The sequence below is a fragment of the Lissotriton vulgaris genome, chromosome 10, assembly GCF_964263255.1.
Source record: "Lissotriton vulgaris chromosome 10, aLisVul1.2, whole genome shotgun sequence".
NCBI lineage: Eukaryota > Metazoa > Chordata > Amphibia > Caudata > Salamandridae > Lissotriton > Lissotriton vulgaris.
Window position 1 is genome coordinate 6,990,180 of NC_141698.1, and position 15,034 is coordinate 7,005,213.

The 15,034-nt window shown below is 47.5% G+C and overlaps 1 protein-coding gene across 2 annotated transcripts in view; it reads right to left on the reverse strand.

Annotated features, from left to right (window-relative positions):
- HUWE1 (HECT, UBA and WWE domain containing E3 ubiquitin protein ligase 1) overlaps nt 1-15,034 on the reverse strand; it is a 1,800,886-nt gene that overhangs the window by 310,736 nt on the left and 1,475,116 nt on the right. For both annotated transcript variants that reach the window (XM_086940169.1, XM_086940170.1), the window contains 2 exons: nt 9,055-9,157; nt 612-1,164 (listed from right to left, as the gene is read on the reverse strand). In XM_086940169.1, coding sequence (XP_086796295.1) covers nt 612-1,164; nt 9,055-9,157 — 656 coding nt within the window. The remainder of the gene's footprint in view (nt 1-611; nt 1,165-9,054; nt 9,158-15,034) is intronic.

Below are 15,034 nucleotides of genomic sequence, written 5' to 3' on the forward strand. Positions count from 1 at the left end.
TACATGTTACAGACGCCAAACAGGAAAACCAAAAAATAATTCTCCATGTTTGAGGGGCAGAGTACATGCACAGGGAACAGTTTAGCAGTCTCCAAGTGTCCAGAGACAAAATGTGCACGGAATCTAAGTACTTAAACATAAAAAAGAAAGGGAGAACAAATTAAAAACCGAGCCCAGTGTCTTTGAATATCATTGTGGTGGCCTTACGGAGTGCTCAGTGCAGACAGTTACAAGGATGGCAGTGTTTCATAAACCCACGTCGCCCAGAGTCATTTTGCTTTATTCCAATGATATGTGGTCCTAGCCAATACAAGGGCAGAAAATCGAAATGTTATAGTTGGAGACAATTTAACTCTGCCCAAGAAAAACATTTCCCAAATAGTATGATTTAGGTAAAACATTGTTTTGCCAATGGCGGTGCTGCCAGAGGAGAGGTCTCTCTTGCCATACAGTATCATTTCAGGACAAGAGTTAACTCTGTTTTCTAAAAACAGCCTCCAAAGCACCAAAGTCAAATACTACTGGCAGTTGTAAACACTTCTGCACAATCGCTACGTCATTCTGACCTCAACTCTCTGAATCCATTTATACACCTATGGAACGTGGCTTACCTTGGCTAACTGTATGAGCGTGTCAAGAACATGTCTGCACACAACAGGGGCTGCCTGTGGATGAATGTGAACAGTGGAACCACAACCAGAGTGCTTTTCTGTGTGTTTACGCCCCATGGATCTTTGGATCTGGAAAATGTTAGTCCGACAGCCGAGTGCTGCATCCATGGACACAGAGAGCCAAGAAAGCTGGCTGGAGCTTTTGGACTCCATTTTGTGCAAGAGGTCCAGCGGTCGGTTCTCTGTGCTTGTTGATGTGCAAGCCTTTGTTGATTTCTTGCCCTTTTCATCAATCATGCTGGTGGAGGGTTTGGGGCTCTCTATGCACAGCTCGCTCTCGCTGCTGCGTTGCAGTATAGACAGCAGGCTGCGGATCACCCAATTGCGCGTTTGGGCATGGTAGCAGAGGTTCCGTAAGACACGGTGAAGGCGGCTTGTATTCAGCTTCGGCTCATCCACAAACAAGAGGACCAACAGGCAGGAGAGGGCTTCGTGGTCCAGTAGGAGTCGTCCTCTCAGGCGCAGGAGGCTGTCCACATTACTACCAGAGGGTCTAGAACAGTGTAAAGATAGTGAGATTACAATCCTACAACGTAGAGCAAGAGACAGCAGCTGTAAACATTACTAGCTAGCATTCAGCCAAATAAATCAGTAAATACATCACAATGGCAATCTCCAGAGCAACTGTTCAGCCTCACTGAGTACGTTAACCAGTTCCTGCCCAATGTGGGCACCAGCTTTAACAGATTTGGATGGAGTTTGAGACAAATCAGTGAATAGTGGAAGCAGATGACTGAGGCTGCCCAAGACAGCTAATTAAGGTGGTCATTGCCTCTCTTATTGCTCAATAGCCAAGGATATAATCCAAAAAAGCACAAGGAGCAGACAATGCAATAGGACAGAGGTAATACATGGTGCGGCTTAACTGATCTTGAACAAGTCCCATGACATTGCCAGATGTGTTATGTAGGCCTTTCCTGCTAGCTGTGATAAGTACAGCTAAAAATAAATAAAAATAAAAGCACAAGTTACTTACCTTCGGTAACGATACATCTGTAAGAAACAGTAGTTAGTATTAGATTCCTTACCTTAGAATATCCCCAAGCGTCCGACTGGATCCGTAAAATTTTGCATAACAGTACCCGTGCGCGTCGGTAGGCATCGTCTGCGGCTCTGCGTCCGTCGTTGTTGGAGCCGGGATGACGTCGGAGTACTTAGATGCCACCCTGGCACGCGGACGTCAGATCTTATACATAGTTATTCCGTGCCAGAAACGCAGAGCCATGATAAAAACCAACACTGGTGCGCATGGGCATCCTCTCCATCCTTAGATTGTTTTTCACCATTGTGGCAGAGATGGAGTATGGTACAGTAAGATGTCCATGCAAGAAAGTAAGAATGAATGCTACAGCTGCTACAGGCGCCGGGGAGGAGGGTGGGCGATATGAATGTCAGCAGCCCTACATGCCAAGAACAGATGAATACTGGTAAGTAGCATATTCCGTTCGAGGCATGTGGGCTGCTGAATTCACATCTGTGCATAGAATGTATAGCAGTCTCTCCCTTAGCGGTGGCCACCTGTGCCAGCTGCAGCAGCCTGAAAAAGAGTTTTGAGAACAGCCTGTCCTACAGCTGCTTGGAGTGTACATCTACGCAGTAGTGTTTGGTAAATGTGTGTATGGTAGACCAAGTGGCTGCTCTACATATCTCCTCTAGAGGAATGTTTCCTAGGAAAGCCAAGGATGCCCCCATTTTGCGTGTGGAATGCGCTCTTGGGGGAACTGTTAAAGTGCATTTAGCTTTAATGTAACATATTTGAATGCACTTAACTATCCATCTGGCTAATCCAGATTTAGAAATGGGGTTGCCTTTGTGTTGTGGTGAAAAGGCAACAAACAACTGTTTAGTCTTTCTAAAATCGTTAGTTCTATCAATGTAGTATAGAAGAGCTCTCTTGACATCTAGTGTGTGTGGGGCCCTTTCAGGTACGGACTGTGGATTTGGAAAGAACACTGGCAGTTCAATTGTCTGATTGACATGAAATTGGGATACCAGTTTTGGCATAAATTTAGGGTTCGTTCTAAGAACTACTCTATTTGCATGTATTTGGATGAATGGTTCTTGAATAGTTAGGGCTTGCAGCTCGCTAACTCTTCTAAGCGAAGTAATCGCTACAAGAAAGGCCACCTTCCATGTTAGAAATTGTAAATCACATGAATGCAACGGTTCAAATGGTGGTCCCATTAGTTTGGTTAAAACAACGTTTAAGTTCCAGACAGGTGAAGGTGGGTGTTTTGGGGGGGATTATTCGTTTGAGTCCCTCCATGAATGCTTTAATTGCAGGTACTCTAAATAACGAAAGATGCTGCCTGTTCTGAAGATAAGCTGCAATGGCAGCTAAGTGTATTCTAATAGATGAATAAGCTAGATTGCAACGATGTAGGTGCAAAAGATAGCAAATGATATTTTGCGTTTAAGCATCTAGTGAGTTGATCTCTTTGTTATTACAGTAAATGACAAAACGCTTCCACTTTGCAGCGTAACATTCTCTGGTAGTAGGTGTCCTTGCCTCCTTGATAATGTTCATACAGTCAGGAGGTAAGTTTAGGTACCCAAACTAAGACTTCAGGTGCCAGACTGCAAGGTTCAGTTGTTGCGGATCTGGGTGCTGAATGTCTCCATGGCTCTGAGTGAGAAGAGTGGGTGTTAGCTGCAGTCTTTGATGAGGAACCACGGAAAGTTCTAGAAAAGTTGTGTACCATGGTTGCCTCGCCCATGTTGGAACAACCAGGATTAGTGTCAGTGAATGCTGGCATAGCTTGCGTGCCACTAGCGGTATTACCAGTGCTGGGGGAAAAGCGTACGCAAATCTGCCTGACTAGTTCGTCCATATCGCATTGCGCTGCGATTGCGGAAACCTGGTGGCAAAGTACCGGCATTTTGCATTTTCCTTCGTGGCGAACAGGTCTATCTCTGGATGTCCCCACTGTTGGAAGTATGGTTGGAGCACTATGGGGTGAATCTCCCACTCGTGCATCTGTTGGCTGTGTCTGCTGAGCAGATCCGCTATTTGGTTGTCCTTGCCTGGGAGGTGTTCCGCCATGAGAAAAATGTTCCTCTGAATGGCCCACTTCCACATGCTTTGGGCTAGATGTGATAGCTGTGGAGAGTGTGTTCCTCTCTGTTTCTGTATGTAGTACATTGCTGTCATGTTTTCCGTCCGGATCAACACAGTCTTGTTGCATAAATGTACTTTGAACGCTTTTATTGCCTGAAAAATTGCCGTCAGCTCTAGCAAGTTGATGTGCATTTTCTTTTGTTGTGTTGTCCATAGGCCCTGTAGGAAGGTGGATATCGGACTATGGTTGCCCCAACTTTTTGCCTGGTGTTGTGCTGGTTTTTCGACTTAGTTGACCTGGGGCCCTGCTATTCAGGACCCCAGGCCCACTGCTCTCTCTGTAAAATTGACAACCATGTACCGTAGGCGCATATCCAATTGGATACTGAGTCACCTTATCAGTCCCTGTACAGTGTACCTTAGGTACCCAGGGCATAGGTGCACCCAGGGCCTACCAGGGGCTGCAGCATGTATTATGCCACCCCTGGCTGGCCATCCAAATCTGACACAACTGGCTGCATGACAGCTGGGGCAAGGTGGTGTAATCACCCTTTGCTTTAGATATAGTATTCCTATATCTAATCCTAAAATGGACACATATACTCCTATTAGTCACTCCTATGGCAGGCCTTATCAATCCTGAAGGCGGAGTGCTTGGAATTATGTGAGATGGTGCTCTAGCATGAGCTGAGCCTGTCTGCAGCTTTCGGAACAAAGTCCTTTAGCTGTTTCCATGATAACGCTATACCATATACTCTTAAGTGCATTATAATCCTCATGGTTATTGCCAACTTTGGTATAACATTATCAAAACATGTCGAGTAAGGTGTCATACAAATTGGAATACTACCCCCTCGCCAATTCTGGCGACGGGGGTAGCATTCCACCCTTCTAGAGGGACACGACATGTATGTAACTGTGAACCCCGGTTAAAGTTAACTCGAGCCTCAGCATCACAAAATGGATGCTGCCACCACAGACAAGTCTGACCTCCTGCTGCTGGGAGTCCTTCCAGCGAGGGAGGCTTGGACAAAGGGTTTCCTGCCTTGGGGGGTGCTAGCACCACCCCAGACAGGATTTTGTGTATTAGGTAGGACAGGGCTGAAAGGAATGAGACATGCCTGGGGCACACAAGGTGTCCCTGTGCATACACAGGTCTAAACCAGTTCCTGGGGCACTCCAGCCCCAGAGCTGGCGCAAGATCAGACAAAGGATAGGGGGTGTAACCACCCCCCTTCCTGGTCCCACCCAGAGGAGGGACCTAGTCGTAGTACAGCCCCCTTTAGCCGGATAAAGGTAGGAGCTGGTCCCATTCCAGATTAGATTATACTGAACAACTTTACAAGAAGAAACTCTGGACTTCGACGTTCTGCTCCACAGAAGACTGAAGAAATCTCCCTTGTGGGCAAGGAGTGTCCACCCTGCACAAGCAGGCACCATCAGCGTCCAGCGGCTTCCCTTTTTCGTCTTCCTTCCCGGATCGAGACTTCAGAGCCCGACGAGACCCAGATTCCGAGACCTCTCCGACCTCTACCTACAACTGCAGCACAGCTGAGATCCGTGGGTGCGACTTGACACGTGGGACCGGCCATCTTGAAAGAAGCAGCACTTCGCTCCAGCACGACTTCTGAGGTAACCTCGTCCAAGTGCTTTGGGGACTGAGAAGCCCCGACCCCAAGCAGCTCCTGCACCGAAGACCAGCCCTCCAGCATCCACGAGATATGCGTGGGGCCCTTCTGCTTGCCTGCTGCTCAACGCGTTGTCTGGTCACTTGCCGGCTGGCTAGTGACCTGCCAGACAACAAAACCCGACAACTTCACTGCTGGTCTGGTTGCTCCAGACTGGCCCTTGCTCCCTCCCAAAAGAGGAGCACCCCGGACCCTCCTGGTCCACTCCAGACGCCATTTCCACTCACTGCGTGCGTTGCCATTGCCCAGGCCTGTTGACTCCGAATGCGAAGCCGACACCGCCGACAGCGAGAGCCTGCGTGGGACAGCTCGTGCCTCCATCCTGGTCATCGAAGACACCACCTGGTCCACGTGGCTGCAGAGACAAACGTCCACCTTCACCTGATCGCGACGACGACATCTGGTTCCACTCCAGTCACTGGCTAGTGACTTTGAACATTGTCCCCTCTGCTTTCAGGTTCTTCTCTTCACTGATCCACCCTTGGATCACACCGGACATCTTCCTCCTGACCGCCTGCAGGATCATTTCCTCCAGGCTCCATAGACTTCAACGCCGGAACCAGACACGACTTGGCACCTATGCACCCGCAGCCTGTGGGTGAGGTAACACGAGCATCTCGGTGCTCAAGGGTAGCTTGCTCTCCTAGTGTCCAGTTCCACAGTCGTTTTAGTCCTATCTAGTCAGGGACGTCCGTACTCACCTTTTTCTTAAAACTGTACTGTCCATAGACGTTTGTACGCATCTCGCGTGAGTTCACACTCTGCACACGCGCTCCGTGGGCTTCCTATTACCTACCTCAAGTTAGTATAGCGTGGTCCCAGCGATCCTACAGCCTCTGGACAGCTCCATTCCTATTCTTGACTTTCACATTCCACTTACTTAGTATATGGTTTGTTGTGCCCCTAGGGCACCATTGTAAATCGTGCAACTTAAACGTATTTTTCCTAAGAGTTTGTCATGTGCTTAGCCCTCTGACCTCATAAAGAGTTCAGAGGTGTTTGTTAGTTAATAAATACTTGTTTATTTTCATAACAACCTGTGTGGTGTCCTTTCATTTGGTATTCAACGAGTTATATGTGGTAAAACAGCTGGCTTCACATGCCAAAAGAGTTTAGCCTAAGACTGCTTTGTCCATGCTACCATTAGGATAGCTGGTGTTGCTAGGAAATCTCCCTGACTGAGCAATGGTAGAATGTGCTGCAAAGTGAGCATGTGAAAATGATCTGACAAGATGTATTGGTTCAGGGGTCTGAGGTCTAGTATGGGCCTGAGAGACCCGTCCTTTTTTGGGATTACGAAGTACAGCGAGTACACCCCTGTACCCGGTTGCTCTAAAGGCACGAGTTCTATGGCCCCTTTTTGCAGCATGCAGATGACTTCTTGCTGCAATAAGTGCATGTGCTCTGCGGACATAGGACGGTGCCTTGGGGGTATGTTGGGTGGAGTGGAGGTCAGTTCTAGACAATAGCCGTATTGGATAAGTTGTCTCACCCACCTGTCTGTGGTAATGCTTTCCCAGACTGGCAGGAACTGTTGTAATCGTCCCCCGACCAGTGTTACATGGTCTGGGGGCAGTGACAAGACGTCACTGTTTAGTGTTGGCGGAGGATCTGGCGTTATTATTTCCTCGTCCCCTGCCTTTGGTGCTGTTGCCACGGTATCCACCCCTATTGTTCTTGTTATAGGTGGTCTGTGTGTCTCCTTTGTTGTATTCGGCTTGCTGGGATGCTTGACCTCTAGAGGTTCCCCTGTTACCGGAGCGACGAAAGGAACCTCCCCTGAACTGTTGTGACTGCAGAGCTCCCATGGATTTGGCTGTCTGTGTCTTTCTTAATTTTCTCTAGGATTGTGTCCACATCGAGACCAAATAAATAGTCAGGGTTAACAGGCTGATTTAGTAATGTGGTTTGAATCTCAGGCTTGAATCCAGAGATGCGTAACCAGGCATGCCTTCTGAGCATCACACTTGTATTGATGGCCCTAGCTGCTGTGTCTGCTGCATCTAGCGCACATTTAATGGAAGCATTTGATATCAGTTTCCCTCCTGTATCAGCATTTCTGCTCCCTCCTTATAAGCATCAGGCAAGTGTTGTAGCAGTTGCTCTAATGTGTCGTAATGAGCCCTATCATATCTGGCTAATAGGGCCTGTGTATTTGAGATCCTCCAAATATTTGCTGCTTGAGCCGCTACTCGTTTTCCAGAAGCTTCCAAGATTTTGGATTCTTTGTCCGGAGGAGGAGCATCACCACTTGTTTGAGAGTTTGCTCTCTTACGAGCATTTACCACTACTAAGGAGTCCAATGGCAGCTGGCTCTTGATGAACAAGTTACTTACCTTCGGTAACGATATATCTGTAAGAAACAGTAGTTCGTATTAGATTCCTTACCTTAGAATATCCCCAGGCGTCAGATTGGATTCGGAAATTTTTGAGTAGCAATACCCCTGCGCGTCGTCTCCGCGTCCGTCGTCTGCGCCGGAATGACATCGTCGGAGCACTTAGACGCCGCCCATGCGCGCTAACGTCAGTTCTTAGCCACAGCTTTTCCGCGCCAGATACGCAGAGCCATGCTAGAACCAACACTGGTGCCAGAAACTAGGGCCCTGAAAGGGGAATAACCTTAACCCTTGGTTAAGTTCGCAGAATGGGGAGGATGGGTGGGGCGGTAAGGAATCTAATACCAACTACTGTTTCTTACAGATATATCGTTACCGAAGGCCGGTCGGCTCTACACGCAGCAGTATTTCCTCCGGGACTTCAGAATATGAAGCTGGGGTGAGGACTAATATCTATCAACCAACGTGACGAATAAGACTATTGATCCTATTAAATATTTTGGATCCCGATATAATTCATCCTGGTCGCTTCTGGGGCTATATATTCTAAATAACCAATATGAAGCGTGATTAAGAGACACAAACCCGGGTTCTCAAAGAAATTATTAACCCAGCCACGTGAAACTGGGTCGGAATTATAAGCAGCCAGAAGGCATATAACCTATCAGGTATCGAATATCAGCCCTGATAAAGTCGTGGGTACCTGCCCATTCGACGAAACACGTGTTGGCTGGACTTGGAGAAAGCTTTGAGGATTAAAGGAACTATATATCTATTTTCAATCTGATTTGACTTTGTGAATTTAATTGTGACATTGTGTTCCTGTGGATAATTTAAGTTGGAGTGATAAAGGATGATGACCCATACCTAGGCACCCAATGACTAAGATAGTGAGCCGAATGCTGATATTGCCGATATTTGGTATAGCGCGCCACAACCATCCAGAATAATCATCCCCGTTCTCTCTATAATTTTGGGGCAGCTGTTGACAAGGTAATCTGTTAAAATCTGAAATGAAAACATCACTCTGCAAAGTGGTTATCCTAGGTCACACTGCAATGCAATCTGGTGGTGTGTACGAATGCAGTACCAGTCTTCTGAAAAATAGCTACATAGCAAGGCTCGAATCAGGAACAGGCACTACACCAAAAGATGGGAAACACCTGTAAATCCAAGTATGAGAAAAATATATATAATCATACAGCTCAGACATCAATGCTAAGTCCTTTCACAGGGGGTACTATAGCAACAGCTTGCCTATCCATGATTCTAATAACGCTGCTTTCTCTTTCAGAATTTACCTAGTGTGACTGCTGCTCCCACCCATCTGGAAGGTGCCTCCTCGCTGCACAGCCAAACGGGTGTACTGAACGCCTCTGTTCCCACTTAGTCGACTTGTGAAGGCTGCAGAGAGGGAAAAAGTAGACTACATTAGATAGGGAGACTTCATAGCAGTCAACAGGATACACCACTACCTTTTGGAAGAGTTTGCTCTATGAACAAGGGCTGTGACACTTTTCACCAAGGGCCGTTCTACGACTACTCCAATAGGCAAATAGTGAAAATCTACCAAGAAACAAGATGCATGATTTTCGTAGCTCTAAACCACTGATTTGAGATCTACAACCATCCACACAGCGAAATAATTACTGAGAGCCTATAATCAACCTGAGACAATCCAAAACATTGCAGGTGGAAAAAGGTGGGCACAAATTTCCATGCATCTTTATACGGGTTGAGGTCACCAAGGTGGGTCTGCCATATTTCACAGATTTGCCACTTTACTGCCTTCCGCACAAGGGCAAGGAAGTGACACCAGACTATCCACTTAATGGTTACTTAACTTAGTGAGATCTTATTAGTAGTCCTAAATACTTTCTATTTAACATCTGACCAGTGCTGTGAGAAGTCAGAAATGTTGTATGTGCCCTAAGATCTGATTCCTCACAATTGGATATATATATTTACACTTTCTCTTGAAACCAAGGCCCAGTAGATCATTCTTAGTACTCAAGCAAGTAGAGATATGGACTAAAGCGTACTGGCTTGAGCAGAAGGAACTGAGTGCGCGACCAATGCTTCTCGTACAACTTAATAATGGAAATAATGGGAAACTATCGGATCCAGCAGGAGAATGTCACAAATCCGAAAGTTATATAAGGAAAATGCTACTTACCCAGTATGTATCTGTTTTTGGCATGTAGAGCTGTAGATTCACATGCTTTGCATAGCGGTCCGGATGTTTGCACTTTGTTTTTCTTCAAAGAAGTCTTTTCCAGTCACGAGGTCGCATGGGCATCAACTACATTGTTAGATTGTTTTCCCGCAGAGGGTGATAAAGGATCAAGTGAGATGTGGCTGCAACAGGTATAGGTACCGGGTTGGAGCATGTGACTCTACAGCGCTACATACCAAGAACAGACGCATACCGGGGAAGTAGTATTTTCCTTTCGAGGCAAGTGAGCTGTAGATCACATGCTTTGAAGCACAAGTTACTTACCTTCGGTAATGATATATCTGTAAGAAACAGTAGTTAGTGTTAGATTCCTTACCTTAGGATATCCCCAGGCGTCAGGCTGGATCCGGAAAGTTTTCATCAGCAGTACCCCTGCGCGTCGCCAGGAGTCGTCTGCGGCTCTGCGTCCATCGTCTGCGTCGTCATCGCCGGGATGACGTCCTCTGAGTACTTAAACGCTGCTCTCGCGCGCTGACGTCAGTTCTGTACATCGCTTTCCGTGCCAGGAATGCAGAGCCATGCAAGAAACCGACACTGGTGCCATGAAACTAGGGCCCTCAAAGGGAGATACCTTAACCCTAGCTATCGGTTCGCAGAACGGTGAGGATGGGTGGGGCGTTAAGGAATCTAATATTAAGGGAAATGCTACTTACCAGTATGCATCTGTTCTTGGCATGTAGCGCTGCAGATTTCTACACTTTGCATTAGATCCCCAACCTGGTGTTGGGCTCGGAAGATTGCATGTTGTTGTCGTCTTGGAAGAAGTCTTTGTAGTCACGAGATAGGTGACTCCTCCCTTGGACGATAGTGCGCATGGGCATCGGCTCCATCCTTAGATTGTTTTTTCGCAATTATGGGAAATGATGGAGTTAGTAGAAATAAAGAAGGGATGTCCATGTGTGTATTTCTAATTAAGATGAAACTGGAACAGATACAGGTCCCGGGGAGGCAGGAGGGCGTGTCGAAATCTGCAGCTCTACATGCCAGGAACAGATGCATCGTGGTAAGTAGCATTTTCCGTTCGAGGCATATGAGCTGCAGATTCTACACTTTGCATCAATTGTGCAGCAGTGTCTCCCTTAGCGGTCCCCACCTGCATCTGTTGCAGTAGTTTGAAAGTCTTTAGGACAGCCGGCCTACTGCAGCTTGCTGCTTGGCTTGCACATCAACACAGTAGTATTTAGTGAAGGTGTGTGTTGTAGACCATGTTGCTGCCTTGCAGATGTCTTCTAGGGAAATGTTACCCAAGAAAGCCATGGAGGCTCCTAGTTTGCGTGTGGCGTACGCTCTTGGAGGAACTGTTAATGTAAGCTTTGCTTTTTGATAGCATATTTGTATACATTTTACAATCCACCTTGCAATTCCAACTTTAGAGATGAGGTTGCCTTTATGTGGTGGAGAGAAAGCTACAAACAGTTGCTTTGTTTTGCGAAAGGATTTGGTCCTAACTATATAATGAAGGGCTCTTTTAACGTCTAGGGTGTGTAGAGCTCTTTCTGCCACAGAGTCTGGGTTTTAAAAAAACACCGGTAACTCTACAGATTAGTCTAAATGAAACGGAGTAATGACTTTTGGAAGGAATTTAGGATTTGTTCTCAGAACCACTTTATTACGTTGTAAATTGTAAAAATGGTTCTTGTATAGTGAAAGCTTGAATCTCACTAACTCTCCTAAGAGAAGGAATAGCTACTAGAAAAGCGGTTTTCCATGTGAGGAATTGCAGTTCACATTTGTGTAGAGGTTCAAAAGGGGGTCCCATGAGCCTGGTAAGAACAATATTTAGGTTCCACAATGGAGAGGGTGGTAACCTGGGAGGAATGATTCATTTTAATCCTTCCATAAATGCTTTAATAGCAGCTACTCTAAATAAGGACAGATGCGGTCTATTTTGCAAATATGCTGCAATTGCTGCACGATGTAGGCATATAGATGAATATTGTAGGAAGGTACATCCTGACTATGGTTGCCCCCAACTTTTTGCCCTGTGTTTTAGCTGGTTTTGGACATAGTCGACCTGGGATCCTGCCAATCAGGACCCCAGGCCTACTGCTCTCTCTTTAAAATGGATTCCATGTACCCTAGGTGCATTTACCAATTGGTGCTGGGCCACCTTGTCAGACCCTGTAACTCAGGGCATAGGTGTACCCAGGGCTGCCAGGGGCTGCAGCATGTGTTATGCCACCCCTGGCTGGCCTCCTAAATTTGACACAACTGGCTGCATGACAGCTGGGGCAAAGTCGTGTAATCACCCTTTGCTGTAGGTGTAGTATACCTATACCTAACCCTAAAATGGACACACAGATTCCTATCAGTCACTCCTATGGCAGGCCTTGACAATCCTGAAGGCAGAGTGCTTGGAATCGTGTGAGATGGTGCTCTGGCATGAGCTGAGCCTGTCTGCAGCTTGCAGAACCAAGTCCTAATAGCTGTTCCATGATATCGCATACCATATACTCTTAAGTGCATTATAATCCTCGCGGTTAAATGCTATCTTTGGTATTGCTTTATCAAAACATGTCGAGTAAGGTGTCATACGAATTGGAATACTAACCCCTCGCCAATTCTGGCGACGGGGTTAGCATTCCACCCTTCTAGAGGGACACGACATGTATGTAACTGTGAACCCCGGTTAAAGTTAAGCGAAGCCTCAGCTCCACAAAATGGATGCTGCCACCACAGACACGAGTCTGACCCCCTGCAGCTGGGAGTCCTTCCAGCGAGGGGAGCCTGGACAAAGGGTTTCCTGTCAGGGGCGGTGCTAGCACCGTCCCAGACATGGTTTTGTGTATCCTGGGTAGGCAGGGCTTTTCAGGAAGGTGACTGCTGAGTGGCACCCCGGTGCTCACTACGCATAGGCCGGTCTGAACCAGTTCCAGGGGCACACCAGCCCCTGGCCTGGGGAAGTCCGGCATGGCAGAGGGGTGTAACCACCCCCCTCCTAGTCCCACCCATAGGCAGGACCTAGTCACCGGGTCAGCCCCCTTTTTTAGTATAAAGATGGGAGCGGGCCCCCTGTTCAAATTAGATCATCTTTGGAATCAAGACACGACTTTCTTCGAAAGGACTTCAAGATTTCTTCTTCAAGATTCTCCCTTGTGGCTAAGGAGTAGTCACCCTGCATCAAGCGGGCACCATCCTAAAGAACACTGCGGTCTGCTGCAAGTCCTTCATCACGAATCTGACGACCCAGCTCGACGAGACCCGACTTCCCTGGCACCTCTGACCTCTACTCACCTCTACAGCCAAGCTGAGAACCGTGAGTGCGACGAGACCTCGAGGGACCGACGATCGCCAAGACTGCACGACATCTTTACTGCAAGCCCACCGTGTCCTCCACGGGTGAGTGCTTTGGGGTCCGAGAAGCCCCAACCCTGCGCAGCTCCAGCACCCAAGATCAGCCTCCCTGCATCTCCACGATCGGCGTGGGGCCCTTCTGCTGTTTGCTGTGCACCGCGTTGTTTGGCTACTAGCCGGCTGGCTTGTGGCCTTCTGAACGACGCCCGACGACATCACTGCTGCTGGTCTGGTTGCTCCAGACTGGCCCTTGCTTCCTTCTTGAAGAGAGGCACCCCAGACCCTCCTGGTCCACTCCAGACGCCATTTTAGGTCCACCGCGTGGGCTTGAATTTGCCAAGGCTTTGTTGCCCAATCCTGGGTCCTGCGACGCCGACAGCTTCTATCTTCGTGGGACAGCTCGATCCTCCTTCCTGGTCGCCGACAACGCCTCCTGGTCCGTGAGATTTCCGAGCCCAGCGTCACCCACACGCCTTGTCGAGGTGGCTACCATCCGGTGCCCTACTGGTGCCCACTGACTACTGGCTAGTAGTCTCGAACTTGGTCCCCTCTGCTTTCAGGTGTCATCTTCCATCGATCCAGGCTTGGATCCACCGAACTTTCTTCACTGGTCGCCTGCCAGCAACTTCTTTCTTCCAGGCTCCTGGTCCGTCAACGAGGATTCCCGACGTCTTTTGAGTCCTATGCAGCTGCAGCCCCTGGGCTAGGTAACTTCGGCATTTCGGTGCCCCAGCATAGCCTCACTATCCAAGGGTCAGAATCTACTTTCGTTTTCCTCCTACCAGGTCGGGTTCGCCCGAGAACACTAACTTTGCAATTTCTAGCTACCATAGACTTTGTCCCGCATCTCGCGTGAGAGTGCACACACTGCACCCGAGTCCCCTGGGTCTCCTAGAAGTAATCTAACGATTCTATAGTCAAGTCCTAGCGATTCCAAAGGCTATTAGTACTGTACTTACCTGCTAGTAATTTCGCATTCCACTTTTCAAGTATATGGTTTTCCGTGCCCCTCGGGCATTTGTATATACTGTGCTAACTTAAGTATTTTTGTAAGAGTTTTGGTTTGTGCTTAGTACCCTGTCCTCATAAAGAGTACAGGGCTGTTGTGATCTTTAATAAATAACTGTTTATTTTCATAACACTTGTGTGGTGTCCTTTCACGTGGTGTTCAAGGGGTATATGTGGTATAACAGCTGGCTTAACACGCCCTCTCGAGTCTTTAGCCTTAGACTGCTCGTATCCACGCTACTAGGATAGCTGGTCTATAAGGTTGACTTACAACCAATCATCAATAAGGGTTGCTGGACTGATACATAGTGTTCACTAGAATAGTGACCACTGCATATCAGGCCACCTTCTCACAAATATGCCAAGCTACATCTTTGTAAATGTAGAAGGTAGCAAATTATATGTTGGATGGAAGCATCTAGGGGATCAATTTGGTTATTGTTGCAGTAAATGGCAAATCTTTTCCATTTAGCAGCATAGCACGCTCTAGTAGTAGGCCTCCTGGCTTCTTTAATGATGTTCATACAGTCTGGTGGTAGGTTAAGGTAATCAAACTAAGACCTCAGGAGCCAGATCGTCAGATTCAGTTGGCTTGGGCCTGGATGTCTCCATGGTTCTGCGTTAGCATGGATGGTGTCAGACGTAGCTTTTGGTGTGGAACTAGGGATAGTTCTAGCAATGTTGTATACCACGGATGGCGTGCTCATGTGGGAGCTACTAAAATCAGTTTGAGCGACTGTTGT